Source organism: Chrysochloris asiatica, unplaced genomic scaffold (assembly GCF_000296735.1).
Source record: "Chrysochloris asiatica unplaced genomic scaffold, ChrAsi1.0 scaffold00197, whole genome shotgun sequence".
Classification (NCBI taxonomy): Eukaryota; Metazoa; Chordata; class Mammalia; order Afrosoricida; family Chrysochloridae; genus Chrysochloris; species Chrysochloris asiatica.
This window is the reverse complement of record NW_006408715.1, coordinates 734,786-747,411: the sequence shown is the minus strand read 5'-3', so window position 1 is coordinate 747,411 and position 12,626 is coordinate 734,786. Positions and strand designations below refer to the sequence as shown.

Here is a 12,626-nt window from a genome sequence, read left to right as displayed (position 1 = left end):
GGCATGCTCACTGTCAGCTCCAACCTTTGTACTTTGTTCCCTCTTCCTGAGTTACCCTTTCTTATCATTTTGCCTACTCTATTCCCCTGGTCACATCCTACTCATATTTTAAGTCTCAGCTTCCACATTTCTAATTCCAGGGAGGCCTCCCTGATTACACCTACCATGTGTGCCTGTGGCACCTTGGCCTCCTCCCAGCTTACCACACTCTTTGGTAGTGCTACTAAACTAGGAACAATTTTGACCCCAGGAGACATTTGACATCTAAATACAGTTTTGTTGTTATAACTGGGGAGGTGCTACTGGCATTTAGAGACATAGGTTGCTGCTGAACATCCAACAGTGCACAGGACATCCCCCTCAACAAAGGATTGTCTGGCTAGAATGTCCACAGTGCTGAGACTGAGAAACTGCTGTATGGAAAATGTCTGGTTGCTTGTCTATATTTCCCACTAGATTGAAGATACACTTTCTTGCTCCCTGGTGAGTCATCATTATCTAGCACAATGCCTTAATGGATCTTGAATGAAGGAATGAATGGTTTACCTTCTGAAACATTGTAAACACCTAACATATCTTAATAAATGAATGTTTGAATGGTTGAATGACTATTCCCTGGGAGTATAATGGGCACAGGAACACGCATGCACATTGGCAGCACTGCTTTCTAGGTTCTAGGGTACCGAAAGGACATCACACAGGTCCTTTACTGAAATGAAGTTAAAGAGAATGACACTGGCAATGGCCAGACATGGGGTTGGGAGACATAGGAGCCTGAGAGCAAAGGGTGAGCTCTGTTGCCTTGACTCCCTCTGAGAGAGCTGGGTTCTAAGAGGCCCCTTATCCCACCTCCCCCAAGCCTCACACTCCATGTGCCTGCAGGGAGTGATGGAGAGTTTCCTGGGCACTGCCATGGCTGGCTCCTTGTTCTGCCTCTTCTCGGGACAGCCTCTCATCATCCTCAGCAGCACGGGGCCCATCCTCATCTTCGAGAAGCTCCTCTTCGACTTCAGCAAGTAGGTGCCCCTTGGCGCCCTGGGACTTGACCCTGACCATTGAGACTGAGCCCAGAGCAGTATCGCAAGGTCTGGGCAGGGGAGAAGGTGCCCAAATGCCATCTTTATCTGTGGGAATTGTTGCCTCCTAGCTCCCCCTAACTTCCTGCCTTTGAACCATCTTAGTCCATCCGCTCCACGGAAACCCCATACAGTGTCGCTCTGAGTCAGAACCGACTCGATGGCACTTAACAACAACAGTGCATATTAGCATAGGGGGAAATTCAAGCAAAATAAGAAGAGAAAATTCAAACCACTCTGCTTGTGACCAGTTTTGACTTGAGTCAGGGTGATCTGAGAGGCTGGAGGTCATGCCACCACTCCAAGTCCAGGTCCCCTATATCCAATTTGAGGGCTTAGACTAGATCTTTTCTAAGGCCTGCTCCAACTTTGTATTCTGAAATTCTGTATTTCCTTCACTCTGGGTGTTTGTTACCAAATGCATGAGAATTGAGGGGTCTTAGCACCTCCCTATCTTATCTATGAAATTGTTTCCCTGAATCCTCAAAGACCAGACAACCCCAACCTGGGAATTCTCCCAGTCTTCAGTCCTCTCATAGTACTCAGGAGGACATCTGTGCCACAGGAGGGGCAGATGACCCATGCAGGGTGGGTCTGGGACATTCATCATCTTCTGGCCCAGTCAGGAACCCTGGACTGGAGGCCACTCTCCCACCCTCTGCTTTCCAGAGGCAATGGCCTGGACTACATGGAGTTCCGCCTCTGGATTGGCCTTCACTCCGCTGTCCAGTGCCTCATCCTGGTGGCCACAGATGCCAGCTTTATCATCAAGTACATCACCCGCTTCACCGAGGAAGGCTTCTCCACCCTCATCAGCTTCATCTTTATCTACGATGCCATCAAAAAGATGATCGGTGCCTTCAGGTATTACCCTATCAACATGGACTTCAAGCCTGACTCCATCACCACATACAGATGCGAGTGCGTTGCCCCTGATACAGGTGACTGATAACTCCAGATATGCTTTGGGCCCCTCCTCACCCACCCTCTCTCTAGTCAAATCCCAAAGAGTACTTGGGAGGGACTATTCAGCCAAGCCAAAGCTGTTCAAGCCAAACTGTTTAGTGTATAGTGCTAAGGGAGCAAATACAAGGCCTTGAACCCACTTTTAGGAAGGAGGCCAATGGGATAGTAGCTCTAATAAGGGTCACAACACACCAGCACCCAAGGTATAATCGAGGAAGCAGGGATGTCCCAGGAAGGAATGGCAGCATGCTTTGCCTCAGTGTTGGGGAGATGATGTGGAGGCTACTTCTGTCAAGACTGCTTCCCAGGGTAGAGGTAGACCTAGTACTGCCTAATGTAACTGCATGAGTGCATGACACTGAATCCTGACACATCTCTGCCAGTCCGTGCCTTATCCCCCAGATAAAACCACACCAGAGGGATGAGCTTTCCAACCTTGGGAACATGTCCAAGAAATGGCTGGCCAGAGTGGAGGGCTTGTCAACCATGTCATTTGACGAAGAACTGAGGAGTCTCCTAGGGGTATGAGATATAAAAGAAGAACAGTTGTGTCACACAGGGGGCAGATTCACAGAATGAAGACTGATGGGGCAAAAGGTCTAGGGAGCCAAACGCTGGTTGAAGAATTTACTATGGTGGGCGGTCCCACCAATGAAGGGCTGGACTTCCTTGGGTGGTAGTGAGTTACTTGAACACTAATTGGATGTCTGTCACCAAGAATGTTGAAAAGGGATTTAAGCACTGGGTGGGAAGTTTAATCAACTAACTGGTCAACCTAATGTCATTCCTGTTGAGTTCCTTTACTGGACAAAACCAAAATAAAAAAAATCCTGTTAAGTTAGGGCATAAGATAAGAGTTTCTCATACAATCTGAACCCTAGCCTCCTTTACAGTCAAAATTTGTCCCCAAGAGCCCTCAGCAGATGTCTGTGGAACAGAAGCCAGAATCCATCCACACTTCTCTAAGTACCATAAGGCTGGACCTACGGAGAGTTAACTAGGTCCAGAGACTGCCCAGGATCACACCAAACCTCAGTTTCCCAACATGTGAAAAAGAGATGTTAATGCTAGCCCTGCTTGTCTCATGGGACTCTTGTGAAAATTCCAAATCTAGACTAAGATTTGTTGTTATTAAGTGCCATCAAGTCGATTCCGACCCATAACAACCCTGTATAGGGTTTCCAAGGAGCAGCTGGTGAGCTTGAACCACCGACCTTGCAGTTCAAATGGCTTTGCAGTCTGGCACATTAACCCACAGCGCCACACCAGGACTTCAGACTAAGATTAGGCTGGAGGAAATAAGTAGATGCTGAGTTGTTCAGCCCCTTGATAGAGGCGGTTGTTGTCAGGGGCCATTGAGTTGGTTCTGGCTCATAGTAACCTTATGCACAAGAAAAACAAAACACTGCCAGATCCTGTGCCATCCTCACAATAGTTAAGCTTGAGCCCACTGTTGCTGCCACTGTGCCAATCAATCTTGTTGGAGGTCTTTTTTTCACTGACCCTATACTCTACCAAGCATGATCTCCTTCTCCAGGAACTGGTCCCTTCTAGTCCCTTTCAAAATTTGAGAGATGAAGTCTTGCCATACTTATTTCTAAGGTACCTTAATGTTGTTGCTGTTAAGTGCCATTGAGTTGATTCCAATCCATAGCAACTTTGTACAGGGTTTCCGAGGAGCAACTGGTGAGTTTGAACCACCAACCTTGCAGTTCATACTGACTTTGCAGTCCAGCGCATTAACCCACAGTACCACACTACCAATACAACATCACTCAGAAGTCAATAAAAATATTTCCTGCCCAGTTGTTGTGCTCTGTACTTTAAACCAGGTCTTGTGAAACATAAAGATGTCCTCCTTCCAGAAGGTTACATCTGGGTGTACCACTTCTCCCTCTGTCATAACACTGATTTTGTAAAGATGTCTAGACTTATTTTTTTTCCTGTCATCAATTTTGAGTTTTATTTACTCCATTAACATTCACAGAGAGGTAAAACTACCCTTAGTCCTGAGTCTTTCTTTCCCACAACATTAAATAAAACCCTACTTGCCTGTAGGCCATTTACATTCCCAGTCCAGAACAAATGCTGTGTCTGTAGACTGGTCCCCACCAGAGTAACTCACATTTGCTGTTTTTGTCATCTCTACTGGATCCAACACACTCAACACAAATGTTTCCACAAATGTGACTTTTAGAAGTGCATGTCCTTTGCCTTTTTTAGAAAAAGTTCAACTTTGGGAGTCAGATAGGTGTATGGCTTTGGCCGTTCTAAGACTCATCTATCCAAAGAATAATAACCAAAGTCCAAGGGTGCCCTAGGAACAGATGACGTAAGAGCATACAAGGTGGGATTTGAAAGGCCTAAGGCCACCTAACTCCAAAAAGTGTCCCCTCTGGCCTTGGCCAGGTGTCAGATATTACCTCATTCTTTTAGAGCATGCTGCTGTTGCCTTTGTGCTGAAAGTGTGGTCCCCAAAGTACCAATTTCAGAACATCTGGGAACTTGTTATAGATACAAAGTCTACCCTCCTCAGGACCTACTGAAAATATTGGAAATACTAAGCCATGGTATTTTCAATAACCTCATATGCATGTGAAAGCTGGACAGTAAATAAAGAAAACCATAGAAGAATTGATGCATTTGAGTTATGGTGTTGGAGGAGAGTATTGAAAGTGCCATGGGGCTGCCAAAAGAACCAACAGATACATGTTGGAAGAAGTGCAGCCAGAGTGATCCTTAGAGGCCAGGATGGCCAAACTTCATCTCTCATACTTCAGACATATTGCCAGGAGGGACCAGTTGCTGGAGAAAGATACCATGTTTGGTAAGGTGGAGGGTCAGAGAAAAGGAGGAAGACCCCCCAATGAGATGGATTGGCTAAGTAGCTATATCGATGGACTCAAGCATAGCAACAATAGTGAGGTTGGCCCAGGATTGGGCAGTGTTTCATTCTGCTGTGCATAGCATCACTATGAGTCAGTACCGACTTGATGGCACCTAACAACAACAACAACAGGACCTACTGAAAGAGTCCTGGTAGCATAGTAGGTTATGTATTGGGCAGCTAACTGCAAGGTCAGCAATTTGAATCTACTAGCACTCTGGGAGAAAGATGATGCTTTCTGCTTCTGTAAAGATTTAAAGCCTCAGAAACCCTATACAGGGTCACTATCAGTCAGAACCTACTCAACGGCACTTAACAAAAACAACAACTGCACAATCTAGTCAACAAAACTTGGACACGTTATCACTCCTTGTCTCTTCTCTTCATTACGTGAGTTTATTTGGAGGATCTCTTGTTTGCCCTCTCTTTTTAATTGAATAGACTTTAGTTTTATAGCAATTTTAGTTTTAAAGAAAAATTGAGTAGAAAGTACAGAATTCCTGTGTCCCCGTTGTCCCCTCCACACAATTTCCCCTATTAACAACACCTTACGCCAAGGTGCATTTCTTACAGGTACTCTCTTCCTCTGTTTTTTATTTTAATTTTTGTTTCCATTTTAACTGATTTGTATTTTGTTTGTTGATGCTGCACACTGATTTGGCTGCTTTCAATCCTAAGTGAGTACCACTTTGCAAAACACAAGAATTTAAAAATATTTTAGACTTAGAGCCTTTGTGGAATTCTTCATGTTATAATTCTTTCATCTTCATCTCAAAGATGCTTTCAGGTAAACCATATATAATTCTCACTATGAAAAGTATATAAGCCTAAAATCAAAGACATTAAAAGAATGTCTGGTTCTGAAAGGCATCTAAACCCCTAAGCTCAAGCTTTAGCCAGGAATCCTCTGGCATGTGTGTGGAATGCCCACTTTCTCCATCCCCTTCATTTGCTGTTCATCATTTTCTCTTGGTAGTGGAGTGAGGAAAGGCAGCAAAAGTCCCTGATTTATAATAAGTAAAGCTTTCACAATTGATACTCATGGAAGCAACAGTCAAGAAGTCAAATGATGTATTGCATTGGGCAAATCTGTGGAAAAAGACTTATTTAAAGGGTTAAAAAGCAAAGATGCCACTTTGAAGACTAAGGTGTGCATAACTCAAGTCATAATATTCTCAGGCACCTTACATGCATGGGAAAGATGGATAATGAATAAGGAAGATTCAAGAATTGATCTGTTTATATGGGCTGAGTCCAACCATGTTCCATAGACACCCATACACCTAGAGATGAAAGAGAGAAGAGAATGGGCTGGTTGGTCTGAAGTATGGTGAGACCTGGGATCTCCTGAACAGGTGTATGGCAAAACAAGGACATAGCCACGGAGGGCTAGAGCTTAAAGTGGAGCATTCAGCTGACATGAAGTGAGGGGAAACACACAAGAACACCCAAACTTGCAGATATACCCATTTGACCTAGCTTCGATGGCTTGAAGATCAGAACTCCACTAAAAGATTTTTAAAAATTGATAAAGGAAACAAGTATAAATTGCTACAATTTGATGAACTTGACTTATACTTATGGATGTAGTAGCTCAAAATACCAACTAAGAGGGGAGAAGTCTTCATCCTATTCCCTCTGTACACTGGAGTGATAGGGACAGACAACGTAGACATTAGCTACCTAAAATGGAGGGCTATAAAGTCCTGAAGTGACTGGCTTACAAGTTTTCCAGAGGAAGTTTAGTTTCAGTGTGTGGGAGAAGGTAGAATCCCCACTGAATGGTTTTCATCTTACCTAGACAGGTCTGGTGAAAGGAGATGGGGATAAAATTCTCATGATTCAATAGTGAATAGTTGTTATCATGACTAATTGCAGTTGTCACAACTGTAAAGGTAGAAGTTTTGTAACAAAAAGGTGGGAGTAGTTAATCTTACATTCCAGGAACAGAGGACCCTAGGACCATCAAGGGAGAAGAGCATGAGCAGAATGTGGAACCCTATCCAGATATCCAGAGAAGCAGCGACACCAGAGATAGAGACAGAGATGATGGCATGGAGAGAGAGAGCTGCTGAGGACTATAGACTCATGGGAAGAGAAAGACTGCTGGCAGCCAGGAGACAGGCTTGCAGAATGTGCCCTTTGGTTGTTTAAATGATTATATATTCCTGAGTGTTTTGGTGTACATGCCCCCCACCAAAAAAAAAAAAAAAAACACCCAGAGGGAATAGAAACAAATTCTGTTAATGATGATGCATGGAGGGGATTGTAATCAATGAAACAATGAGTATAAAACCAACATTCTCTCATGTAAACTACCACTCAAATCACAATAAAAACTTTAAAAAAGAAAAAAAAGAGACCTTCTGAAAAGAAAAAAATAAAAGATTGATCTATTTAAATTATGATGTTGGCCAAAAAATATTAATATATTTTCTGCCAGAATAACCAACAAATTTGTTTTGGAAAAGTACATCCAGAATGATCCTTAGAAGTGAAAATGTACTTTAGACATGTTATCAGAAGGGATCAGACCCTGGAGGAGGATGTCATACTTGATAACATAGAGTTATTGAAAAAGAGGAAGACCTTCAACAAGATGGATTGACACACTGGCTGCAGCAATGAGCTCAAACCAAACACTGATTGTGAGAACACCACAGGCCCAGACAGTGTGTTATTCTGTTGTAGGTAAGGTCTCTGTGAGTCGGAACCAACTCAATGGCACCTAACAACATCACAAACTTTCTTCAGAACCATTGCAACAAGCCTATGGGTTTGTAGAGCTTCTAAAAATGTTCTGTCTTGCGCCAAAAGTTAATTCTGTTGCTACTCTATTGAGGGGGCTAGTGGTTGCCTCTCCTCTTATGGGCAGCTTGCGGGAAGTTGGGCAAAGCCTCCAGAATAATCTGTTCTGCCTCCTGGATTCCTAATAAACTGTGGACAGACAACAGGAGCCAAATGGAACTCGCAATGCATTTCAGATTTAATACCAGCAAATCTAGTATGGAGAACAAACCTCCCCAAACCCATTGTAGTAGAACTGCTCAGTCAGCTGTTACTTGGAGGAGGAAGGTGAGGACAATCTGGCTTTTCTCCTCCACCCATGCTGTACAGGAACAAGAGAGAGGGCACATGGTGAGCTTCTCCCTGGGAAATGAGGCAAGTTAAGGGGAAGAACTAGTGATCTTATTAACTCTTCTCATAGCCCCTAAGAAGAGAACCTCATATGTCCCCACTTACATTTAGGGATGGAGTCCTGGTGTGGTGCTGTGGGCTAATGCGTAAGACTGCAAAGTCATTTGAACTGCAAGGTAGGCAGTTCAAGCCCACCAGCTGCTCCTTGGGAACCCTATACAGGGTCTCTATGGGTTAGAACTGACTCAACGGCATTTAACAACAACAGGTTGGGATGGTGCAGGGTAAACAGCTGAGAGAAGAGCCTTTGAGTTCCTGATTCTCCCTCAGTCTAGACCTAGTGTAATTTTCCTCAGCTTTCATTCAAGGGGAAGATTGTTGTTGTTAAGTGCTGTCGAGTCAATTCTGACCCATACCGACCCAGTATAGGGTTTCCAAGGAGCAGCTGGTGAGCTTGAACCACCGAACTTGCCGTTCAAATGACTGCAGTCTGATGCATTAGCCCACAGCGCCACACCAGGACTTAGGGAAGATAAATATCAGAGCCATTAAGTTCCGACAGGCCCCGCAGACCTAAAAGAAGCATGCATGGATAAGAGTGAGAGAGAAAGGAAGAATGTGCAGAGGGAAGCAGCATAGGAAAGCTCTCTATGTAGAGCTGGGGCAACTGGCCTGGGGTGGAATCATGGCTCCCTCACATGCAAGCTGTGTGACTTTGGCAATGAATAAGTTACTCAACCTTTCTGGGCCTCAATTTCATCATTTGTAAAAGGATGGGAATTTGGGAACTTAACAAGATAATGTGTGTAAGGGTTTGGTATCATGTGTGGCATAGGGGAAGTTCTTTGAAAAGGTTTTTTAATCTAACAGCAGAGAAATTGGGTCTTTAAGAGATAGTAATACATAAGGTATATTATTCACCAATTTGTCTTAGACTTTTTCTTAGTACCAGATTTTAAACAGTCTTCAACACCAGACAAGAGTTGTCCTACCCTGGCCCTGCTGGTCTGTCAGAACTACGGTTGGGGCTCTTTGCCACCACTCTGCCCTCATCAGTACTCTGGCAAAGTAAAAGCAGGGGCAGGGTGCCCTCACGATTCAAGTCATTCCGTGACTTCACTCCTAGAGGGAAGTGGGAGAGAGTGGGTGCTCCGTGGGTGGTGCAGGCTGTGGCCCAGCTGCCGCTGACCATTCCTGTGTCTTATGCTCCTCCGCAGTGAATACTTCTGTGCTCAATGCTTCAGCCCCACTGGCTCCAAACACTAATGCTTCTCTGGTAAGTAATTTTTTCTAATGTTAAAACATTTGTTTGTGGGCAAAGCAAGGAAAGAGTTGGGAAAGTGAGGTCAACTTATGGCAAACCAGCCTTGCAGAGGTCCTACACAGGGCTGTGTCTCAACCCCAGTTGAGACTAAATGCAGTTCAAATCAACCTTGTAGTCCAGTGCATTATCCCTGCAATGCCACATTTTATATGTATATGTTATATATTATATATATTATTGATACAGATGTATTTAATAGAATAAAGCATGCTGCTAAAATCAAAGATATATTTTATATACCTAAAATGAAAAATGCTTTATAAAGCTCTGCATGCGACCCCAGTGAGCAACATACTTCTATCCGCATGAGAAAGATGAGGCTTTCAGCTTCCGAAAAGATTTAAAGTCTTGGAAACCCTATGCAGGGTCGCTGTGAGTCAGAACCAACTCAATGACACTTAACAACAACGGCATACTTCTGTCTGTTCTCATGTATGTGTACACCTATGTGGCTGTTGTTAAGTGCTATCGAGTCGGTTCCAACTTATAGCAACCCTGTATAGGGTTTCTGAAGAGCAGCTGGTGGGTTTGAACTGCCGATCTTGTGGTTCACAGTCCAGTGTTGGTCCTATAGTGCCACACCCAGAGTCTCTATACATATATACCTATTATACCCATCCGTATGGGATCCTAGACTTGTTTTTTGTTATTTGTTGTATTTGTTGCCCCCTTATATCTGTCATTCTTTGTTCTTGACATTCTTTCCTCATGAGTGCCTCTCAGCATCATTTATTTTGGTCATGCTGTGCTCACAGCACCACATTCAGTGCCACTTTTCCTACCACCAAAAGTAGCAAGTATTCACAATCTAAAGCATGCTTCCCTTTCTTCCCCTACTCCCCTAGTAACCACTACTAAACCTTGGTGTCTTGGTCTGTATCTGTTCTTGTCTTCTTATACAAGAGAGACTTTATAATATTTGTCCTTATGTGCTTGACTTATTTCACATAGTATTATGCCCTCCAAGTCCATCCATGTTTTAATATGTTTTGTGAACTTATCATTGTTCTGTATAGTTGCATAGTATTCCATTGTATGTATGTACCCCATTGTGCTTATCCATTCATCTTCAATTGTTTCTACTTTTTTGCTATAAAGCTGCAGTGAACATAGGTGTGCATATGTCTATTTGTGTCACTACTTTTAGGTCTTTGGGAGTCCTAGTGTGGCACTGTAGGATAGACACTGAGCTGCTAACAGCAAAGTTGGCAGTTCAAACCCACCAGTTGGTCCTCAGAAACCCTATACATGGTCATTATGAGTCAGAACTAACTCAATGGCACTTAACAACAACAACAACAGGGCATATCCATAGGAACGGGATCTAGGTTGTGTTCTTTATGGGAGCAGATCACCAAGTCTTTTCTCCTAGGTAGTGACTAGTAGGTTCCAGTTAGCGGCAAGGCACTTATCAATGGCACCACCACAGTGCCTTTTTGCACTCCTTGCTGTGGGTAAGTGCCTTTGAGTTGGTTCTGACTCATAACGACCCTGTATAGGATTTCTGAGGAGCGGCTGGTGAGCTTGAACTACTGACCTTGTGCTTAGCAGTTCAATGCTTAACCTATAGCATCACCAGGACTCCTTGGTGGTGGTGGTGTGCCGTGAAGTCGGTTCCCACCCATGGCAACCCTTTACAGCGTTTTCAAGGCTATAAATCTTTACGGGAGCAGAAAGCCTTATCTCTCTTGTGCGGAACCGCTGGTAGTTTCTAACTGCTGACCTTGAGGTTAGCAGCCCAATTCGTAACCACTACGCTACCAGAGCGACTTCAGGACTCCTTAGGCCCTGGATTTTAGGCATCCGGGAGACCAGGAGGAAATGAACAAAGTGACCTAGGAGGGTGTGTGCTCCAGTATGTGAAAGAAAGGAAGGAAAAGGAAGAGTAAGTGGTTGATGCGCTGGGCAGAAGCAGCCCATAGGACCTGTGGTTGATTGTGCCCCAACCTGGGGGAGAGGGCACTCCCCTGCATGTTTCCTCTTTGCTAGCAAAGTGGTGCATCCCAGAACACAATGAAGAAACACAATTCCTAACCTTCTGGGGAGTGGCCTATTACATTCCTTGAACTAACCTGCCCCTAGGAACACCACTAAATTGTTAAAGGCACCTTCATAGGACAGGAGAGCTAGGGTATCTCAGAAGACAGCAAAGGTGGTGGGGGTTGCCTGGAAACTGTGGGGCAGGCAAGACTTGGACACACCTGAAGTGCCAGGAAGACCCTGACGCTTTCTCTCCTGTACTTGGGCTCCAAGTACAACCCCCTTAACCTCACAGGACTGGACTGGTCCCTGCTGAGCCAGAAGGAGTGTCTGAACTATGGCGGGCGCCTGCTTGGGAATTCCTGTCAGTTCATCCCAGACCTTGCTCTCATGTCCTTCATACTTGTCTTTGGGACATACTCCATGACTCTGACCCTGAAGAAGTTCAAATCCAGTCGCTATTTCCCTACCAAGGTAAGTTCACTCTGCAGTCAGAAAGATTCTGGTCCTCTGGCAGGTGGGACACCACAACGGAAGAACACAGACAGATTTTAGAGTCAGAGGGAACCGGGTTCAAGTTCCCTTGACAACATTTGGTATTGTCATACTTTTACATTTAGCCTTTCTGTATTAATAATAGTATCTTATTGTGATTTAAAATTTTTTCATCTCTCCAATGACCAATGAGGTTGAAACCTTAAGATGTGTCTACTGGCCATATGGCCATTTGACTTTCTTCTTGGAAGTGCCTGCTTAAATCTCTTGGCTATTTCTACTGTGCTTTTTCATGAGTTTTTATACATATATACATATGTTCTGGATAAAAAACCTTCTCTGGTCACATGTGTTTCAAATATGAGAGGGCTTCAAAATGTTTGCGGGAAAATGGAATAAAAAGATAATGGATTTTTTATTGGGTCTGGGGGCTCAGGTCTATTTCTCAGGGGGCATCCTGGTCAATTGGCATAGCATAGTCCACAAAGACAATGTTCTACATCCTACTTTGTTGAGTAGCAAGTGGGGCCTTAAAAACTCATGAGCATCCATCAAAGGTATCTCCCTGTCTGAAGGAAAGAAGAGTGATGAAAATCAAAGATACCTAGGAACAGTTATTACAATGAGCTAATGTATGCTGAGCAAATAATCTGAGAAACTGGGTTCTATGAAGTAAAAAGTGGCATCAGGATTGGAGGAAGACTCATTAACAACCTGCAATATGCAGATGATACAACCTTGCTTGCTAAAAGTGAAGAGG

General features: G+C 44.0%; 1 protein-coding gene across 1 annotated transcript in view; it reads left to right on the top strand.

The window, feature by feature from the left end:
- SLC4A5 (solute carrier family 4 (sodium bicarbonate cotransporter), member 5) overlaps nt 1–12,626 on the top strand; it is a 122,710-nt gene that overhangs the window by 84,127 nt on the left and 25,957 nt on the right. The window contains exons 13-16 of the mRNA XM_006872407.1: nt 883–1,016; nt 1,746–2,017; nt 9,285–9,343; nt 11,645–11,845. Of these exons, the coding sequence (XP_006872469.1) occupies nt 883–1,016; nt 1,746–2,017; nt 9,285–9,343; nt 11,645–11,845 (666 nt within the window). The remainder of the gene's footprint in view (nt 1–882; nt 1,017–1,745; nt 2,018–9,284; nt 9,344–11,644; nt 11,846–12,626) is intronic.